Source organism: Rutidosis leptorrhynchoides, chromosome 2 (assembly GCF_046630445.1).
Source record: "Rutidosis leptorrhynchoides isolate AG116_Rl617_1_P2 chromosome 2, CSIRO_AGI_Rlap_v1, whole genome shotgun sequence".
NCBI classification, from domain to species: Eukaryota; Viridiplantae; Streptophyta; class Magnoliopsida; order Asterales; family Asteraceae; genus Rutidosis; species Rutidosis leptorrhynchoides.
Genome location: NC_092334.1, coordinates 393,149,426 through 393,157,549, shown reverse-complemented (window position 1 = coordinate 393,157,549; position 8,124 = coordinate 393,149,426). Strand labels below are relative to the sequence as shown.

The window sequence follows — 8,124 nt, the reverse complement described above, 5'->3', positions numbered from 1 at the left end:
TAAAGGTTATATAGACAGTATTAGAGCTTTTTCAGGTTATCCATTCATCTTTCCACCTGTTCTAATCTTACTTGTTAACATATGATTATAGTTGAACTCCTCATTCAACACAAACAATGAAGATCGTTTATGTACTACTAACAAAAAAAGAACTCCTTATTCAACATAAACAATGAATCAAATTTTTATTTACCAACCCAACAATTTAGTCACCACCCATTACATCATCCTTTTTGTCCAGCAACTTCCCTAGATTACTCGTCGCCTTTTCCCTTTTCTTCGTGAAAGAAGCCGATCTAATCGCTTGCCGAGTCGCAGGAGATAACAACTTTTGCGACCTCGTTCGCTTGCCAGGTGTCATACTCGCAATTTTATACATCGATCTCCTGGGCGACGCCAAAACTCGTACCTCTTTTTGACCCCATATATTTAACTCTCCATCAACGGTCCTCCTTCTACTTGTACTTAAATCCGTACCGTACCATTGTTCCTCTACATCCACCCCTACCCTAAGCTCTCGTATTTCGTTTTCAGCCATTTCGACTTTCATCAAAATCTCCTTTTCGTTCGCTTTTAATGCTTCAACCCAAGCCTGAGCCGCAGCAACTTTTCTATCAGCAATTTCTTCTGCACCACCTGCCTTTCCCGTTAAATACTCGTACTCAAATTTCGTGATCGTGATCGTTGACTTGCTCGAACTAGTCAACTCCCGAGCTCGTACCGTCGAATCAATCATATTTTTCAGTTTCTCTAAAGCGGTAAATTCGGAAGACTTGACGGTTTTAAGCTCCTCCATTGCAGCTTCAAATCTTTCCTCTGATAATTCTATTTCGGACTCGGTTTTAGGAATTTCGACCTTTATGTTATCTATTTCTTCGCGGACAAGGTCCTTTTCTTTCTTTGCTGTTTCCGCTTCTGCTCGTAATTGTTCAACCGTTAGTGTTAAATTCGATGCAATCGAGTTAGCTTTATCTGTAGTGGCGGTAACAGATTCGAGTTTTGCTTTTGCTTCTAGTATTTGCGAATTTAGGGTTTGAACCGTTAAGTCTCGTTTGGCTTCTGTTTTTTCTAACCTGGCTGTTTGTTCTCGAACTTGTTCGAGCTCGTTTCTAATTACATCCATTGACGCCATGAAAGTAAAGCCTTCCCGATTAATGTCTGCAAGTTGCGTTTTTGCTGCTTGTAGTTCATCTGTGATCGTTTGGTGCGTCGATAAATAATTCGGAGTCTTATTCGTTTCCTTAGCCCGCGTGAGCTCGTTCTCTGATAAATTCACATTATGAAGTGTTAACTGGAGCTCTCGTTTGAGTTCGTTACGTTGGTCGATTTCGTTGACTTTCTTTCTGACTTCTTCCAACTTGGTTTGGTACCGATTAGCCTCTTCCTTGTTTTGAGCTTCGATAGCTTCACGTTCTTTAACCGCTTCGATTCGTGCTAATTCAACAAGAACATGCTCTTCATCGAGTTCCTCTATCTCTTTCTTGATTCTTTCCACAGCGCTCGAAAGTGTAGATTTTTTAGAAACCGAGGCTTTGAATTTGTTCTCTGCGTGTCTTTTTTCCTTCGTAACACGTGCCATATCTAGCTTTAGTTTGCCCAATTCTTGTTTTATGTTTTCGATTTCTTTCTCAACTTGTGCATACCGTGAATCTTCAGGTTTATGCTGCTTCATTACCTTGGCCCTTGAGTTTGCTTCTTCAATCTTTAGAGCCAGATTTTTCACAGTTTTCCGAGCATCGGAAAGCTCGGTTTCAGCTCGGGATTTTGTCGAGTATGCAATCTGTCTACTCTTTAAATATGGATTATCATCTTTTCTTGAAGTTAAAGACACCTTTTAGGAATTCGAAACATGATTAGGAGCCAAAACATTATATATCCACTCACAAAAGAAACTAAATTATAGTATTTTCTTTTACATTTTTTGTTGGAAAATTATTGAGATTCTAGCAATGAAAAGCTAATAGCTAAGTACCTCTGAAGATTCCATTAGGGTTCTTTCAAGTAAACAGTTGCCTGTCTCCTTTGTATTATTCTTCTCTGGGCTTCAAGAATATGAACCATGTACATTAGTTTTAGGTGATTACAATAGGGAACAACGGAGGCCCGGAGGGGGAATAAAGTGATCGACGGCTCATGACCCGGGATTTTCAAGGACCCAATTTTTTTATATATATACACACATAATCAGAGATTTGAGAAGCATTGGGACTAGGGAAACGCAATCGAAACAACAAAGTCAAAACACAATAGGCCCAAAAACAACAATCAAAAGCCCAAGAAAAAAAGAAATCAAAGTCCACCAACATTATAGCAAGACCGAAAGGGCATTTTCTTAAATAGTTCATATTATTTGTTAGGGCCTGAGGCCCCTTTTTTCATCTCGTTCTAAGTCCTTAAATTTTCGGAACCGGTCCTTATAAGTATTTCATTGCAAAACTTAGGGTCAAGTGGATTGGTTTTGTGAGTATCGAATTAAAGAGAACCTAAAAAATTGATCACTGTGCCAATGTGAGAGCAAAGTGTTAAATTGGAACTACATATAATAACAGAACTAGAAGTCTAGAACCCAAATGAAACGGTTAAACATATAAGGTTTTCCTTGATCATGCTATCCAGTGAGACGAATATTTTTACACAAATTTACGTAGCATACTTGGGTTATATCCCGCAACCGTTTTCAACCCATCCCTAGCCACCAAGTTATGCTGCTAGGGAGGATATCAATACATCAACCAATAGTATGTGAAAAGGTACGAAAATTCCTCATATATCTGTTTTAACTATGACTATGGTTTGGTATCCTGTCCCATAAAGTCAATGTTTGACTTTCAAAAGTCTTATAAAGTATTTTTTATTCAAGATAATTAGGAGAAAAATCTATTGGATAATGTAAAAGTATGTCTATATAACCTGAAAGTCACACATAACTGCTGTGATTGTGGGTTGCTTTACTGTCCTAACAAGTCAACATTTTGACAATTCTGTTTTTGATATTAGGATAGCAATTAGAAATACTTAACCAAGAAAGACTTTGTCAAGTTTGGACTATTAACCACAACATAGAATCAAGAACCCTTTTCTGGGATTGTAATCTGAACAGTAATGTTTGACTATTCACAACACTATTTGTATTATCTGTTAAAAAGTACAACATAACAGCAGCTGGTACTACTGCTAAGTGCTAAGCAAAAGGTACAATCTTTGATGCACCCCATAAAGAAAGAAAAATTTAGAAACAAAGATAAGATGGTTTAATATCTGCATACCTGGATGAAATGTGTTGAAGTTTGTTGTTTAGAGTACTAGGAATCTGGGGATGATAATGAAGGATGGTTTACTAAAGATGTGGAATGGTTGAAATGGTAATTAAGTTGAGAATGAGGGAGAATAAATGATGACTTGTGTGTGTTGTTTGTAACGACACCTTTTTATTTCTTGTGCTATTTTTGGGACCGCTAACCTTGAGAGTAAGTAGTAACCACAATACTTTAACCCTTTTACCATTTACCATAAAGTGAAAAAGAAATTCTACATCTTACCACGAAAGTATTCATCTTTGCAAGAGGCGAAGCCTGAATTTACGTTTGTAGGTGGCTTAGTTTATTACTCCATCCGTTCCAAAATCTATTGTTTCCAGACAAAATACACACAGTTTAAAAAAAAAAAAAAATACCTGACAAATGTACATTTTTGTTAACTTTTCAGTCTTACCTTTTAATTTTTTCCTACCATTTTATCTTACATATACAACAGTAAGGCCAAAAAAGAACTTTATCACATTATTTTTTTTAATTTGGAACATCTAAAAAAGAATAATGAACCATAGATATGGGACAGAATGAGTAGTATAATAAGATTAAAACATAAATAAAGGTTATACAGTATTACATAACATAAATATGTTTCTAACTCACAAAATGAAAATCTAATTTTTTTCAAAGATACAAAAAAAATTACATATCAAACTAATGTACGAGTTTTTGACAAAATAAATTCCAAATACAGTACTTGATTATTTTGTCTTTACGACGAACTGACACCGGAGTTAGTATTATTATTCAAATATTCTTGATAGAGTTAATTGATATACTATAAATTTAAGGGTTAAAAGTGACAAATATAAATACTAGTTGAAGGTCTAAAAGTAAAATATAAAACAAAACATTATCTTCTTCCCCACCAACCTCTGCAACTCTTTTGCTACCCATTCCAAACTAAAAATTATCAATGGCATCTTCTTTTTTCGCTTCTAAAGCACAAACCAACACTATATACACCACCACAGTTGAGGGTGACTCGATGTAGCGACCCGACAAAATCGTTATTGATGGCGCCGTCTACTTAGGTCCCGTTACGTGGTCATAAGTCTTTAAAATGACGTTTGACCAAAATATGTCGCATTTATTTCAAATGTAAAAGTGTTTCAAGTTTACAAAAGTAGTTCAACGACTAGTTACATTACAACGTTTAACGTACAAATGAAACCTATCCGACAAAATTTTAAAAGTAAGTCAAAAGACGCTCCATGTATGCATGTATACTCGATATCCAAGCAAGTATCAAAATAGTGAGCGGAAGCATGTATCACATAGCGTTCAAGGACCTGAGAAAACATATAGAAAACTGTCAACGAAAACGTTGGTGAAATCATAGGTGTAGTAATAAACGTTGTTTTTGAACCACAAGATTTAGTATTTCCATAACGTTGATTATCCAATTCACTTGTAGTCCAAAAGTGTTGTTATTCGCGAGCACTCAATTATCAAGGCTTAACCAACGTTACCTCATCACACAGTGTTAGAACCTACACTAAATCACGAAAATATATTTCATCCGCATAACGGTAGCGAACCGTACGAATGAGGGTTTGTCAAACCCATATGGCCATACAACATAAGTTCTCGCTTACACCCTGCAAGTGTAACTAATGATAATCGAATTGAGGCTTTTTGTTCTAACTCGCACGTGAAATGTTTGTTTTCGTACTTGTGTTCAAAGTATAAAAGTAAGTAGTACAAAATGTGTACAATGTATTTGTTTCTCAGCTCACGATTTAAAAGTATAAAAGTTGTTGAAAAGGTGAGACTATGATCTCACCTTGAGTGCACGAGTAAATAAAGTACTTCACAAAGTAACGTGTGCAAGAACGAGTGCTAGTATTGACCTAAACAAGTAGGTTGTATCAATAACGGTAAACACGGTTGGTCAAAGTTGTTCAATTAGTCATATGGCTCATTACGACTCGATTATATAGCATGTGAATCAAGTTGTCAAGTTTCATGCAAGAATCAAGTATACAAGAAGATTAGAACGGTTTAGACAAGTATTGGTTAAGTTTGGTCAAAAGTCAACTTTGGTCAAGTCAAAGTCAACGAAATGTCAACATGTTCGGGTCGGGTCTTGAACTATTTTTCTGAGGTTTTTAATCATATATAAGCATGTTAGCCAAGTTTAATGTTGATCGGGGGTGCGTAGCATAGTTAGAATTAAACGAAAATGTGCGTTTTTGGACAGCCGGGGCCCGGAGCGGCGCTCCAGGACCTTGAGCGGCGCTCAGATGGTCTGTTCAGCAAGTCTGGCAGTTTTGAACACTTAAACGAATCCAACTTCAAACAACCATAACTTATGAACCGTAAACATTCAAAACACGTATCTTATATCGTTGGAAAGGTAATTTAACGAGGAATACAACTAAACATATTTCATCAATCAAATCCATCATTAACAACAATGAAAACCTCAATAAATGATCATTATTTAACGTTTCAAGCTCAAAAATGCAAACGGTGATTCAGGAATCCAATTTACGCATACGATAAGCCGTTTCAAAGATAATTAAACATACATTGCAACTAAACACTTACTAACAACATGTCATAGCATTCAATGTATCAAAAGTTCATTTTAAAGTTCATCAAACCCTAACCAAAATCAAGAATTCAATCATTTTGTAAATGGAGCTTTTCTAAATCAACCTACATATAAAAATGAAGCTAATGATGCTAGTAACACATTTAACACATGAAATTTAACATTTAAACAACATTTAATCATCCAAAATTTAAGATTAAGCACACCCATTTTTTATATTCAAGCTAGTTACTCAAAACAACAAAATCGAGCAAACCAAATACATATTCATGTTAGACTTGAGCCATAGACACTAATTAACACTTTTATAAGTCAAAAACATCAAGAACAAGAAATCTAGTGTTTTTAGAAAGTTACCCAAATGAGATGAAATTTGTATCAAAACGTAGAGGATGAAGAGAGGATCACGAATATGTAGTCGGATTTGTTGTGAGCTTCCTAGATCCGAATTAGATGATGATTGAGTGATTTGGTGAGTTGAGAGCAAAAATGGAAGTAGGAGGAAGAGAGAAAAGATTAACGAATGAATGAGTGGTGGTGAAGTGGTTGACTAGTCAACTACTAGTCACCTCTTTAGTCAAGTGACAAAACTAGTCCCTCGAATTCGGATACGAGTGCGTGAATTAACCAAACGAATTATTTTGAAATACACGAGAGTAAACGGGAGATGTTATAATCCAATAACGAAAATATTAAGAACGTTAGCTAACGGAGGATACGAATCTAGATACGAAGGATAATATATAAAAAAAAGACGGGCGTTAAAATAATTTAACGAAAAAATGCGGGATGTTACATTACCCACACCTTAAAATAAATTTCGTCCCGAAATTTAGTTGGAAGTAGTAGTCGATGTCTCTTCCTCGAGACCTTGTGTTGTAAATTCTACGAATGAGTGAAGGTACTCCCTTGGGCATTACAACGAATCTTGACAATCGGTATCTTTACTTTGTTTTAGAGTTTGGCTTCACGATTCGCAATTTCAACTGGTCCTCCTAGGAAGTGAAGTGTGTAATCGATAGTGTAATGACCCGGAATTTTCGGACCAAATTATACTTATGAGATTAATATTTACATAAATTAAACCGTACCAACATGATAAGCAATCCAAATTGTTGAGACTTGTGTTTTTGAAAAGAGTTTTACACAACGTTTGACCGTCCAATATGACCGATGATATCACGAACTATATAACATACGATAATTATACGTTTGTGTATATATATGTATTTATATATATTTAACATGATCTAAGGATGGTTTAACATCTCATTGTGTACTAATGACAATAAGTTATAAGTATATTTTGAAGCTACTAACTTAAGTTTTCAAAACGATAACTATACGTAACATTCTTTGATATATATACTTATAATCTATAATGCTTATACATGTATCGTATATATACTATATTTAATCACTTTTTAAGGACTTAAATACATAAAACAATATAAGTATATTCACAAAAGATAGCTATATTTGAATTCTCATTCCGTTTCCTCAAGATTTCTATACGTATATCTAGGGTATATGTACCCGTATCATACTCAGCTTCTATACGTATTTACTATTGGTATATACACATCAAATCAACATCCTAATCAACATTATTACTGCCCTAGATATGAGGTAACTAGAATTTGTCAAGTAGTATGAATTATTAGTAAGAAAACAAAATTAGGAATCCTTTTCTTTCTTTATAAACTAAAAACGTTTTTATAAATGAACACCATTTCTTCACTCCATTTTCTCATACCTACACCCTCATTTCTCTCTCAAAATACTCCTAACTTCATACTTGATCATCTCCAAGCATTTTCCCCATCATTTAGCTTCAATTACAAGCCTTAAACACCATAAGAAAATTCTTTCAAGAACATATCAAAATAACCACCAATTTGAAGAAGTTTACTTCCAACCTTTTGATCTAACTCCACCACTCTTTGATTCCAAGATTATTTCTTATCTTTTGCAGTAACTTTGTCCAAGTAACTTGAGGTAGTAACCTTGTTCATAATCTTATTCAATTCATATTCATATAGCTATCTTATTTTGTGGTATAAAATTTTAACAACAAGAACATAGTTTGAATGATTTCAAACTTGTTCGCAAACTAAATAGATCCTTCTAACTTGACTTTTAAAACACTTCAAGACCTGTAATATATCATAATGATATGCTAACCTAACAAGATATAACTTGGTTTTACAAAGAACATCTTAAAAACTGAATCTACGTCGTCGGAGTGCAACC

General features: G+C 34.7%; 1 protein-coding gene across 1 annotated transcript; it reads right to left on the bottom strand.

Annotated features, from left to right (window-relative positions):
- Nucleotides 1-76: 76 nt before the first annotated feature.
- LOC139892166 (protein PLASTID MOVEMENT IMPAIRED 2) lies at nucleotides 77-3,393 on the bottom strand. The gene is made up of 3 exons (XM_071875204.1): nucleotides 3,267-3,393; nucleotides 1,973-2,042; nucleotides 77-1,831 (listed from the first exon to the last, which is right to left on the bottom strand). Exons 2-3 carry the CDS (start codon nucleotides 1,985-1,987, stop codon nucleotides 206-208), a joined length of 1,641 nt encoding a protein of 546 aa, XP_071731305.1. The 5' UTR covers nucleotides 1,988-2,042; nucleotides 3,267-3,393; the 3' UTR covers nucleotides 77-205.
- Between the last annotated feature and the right edge of the window lie 4,731 nt (nucleotides 3,394-8,124).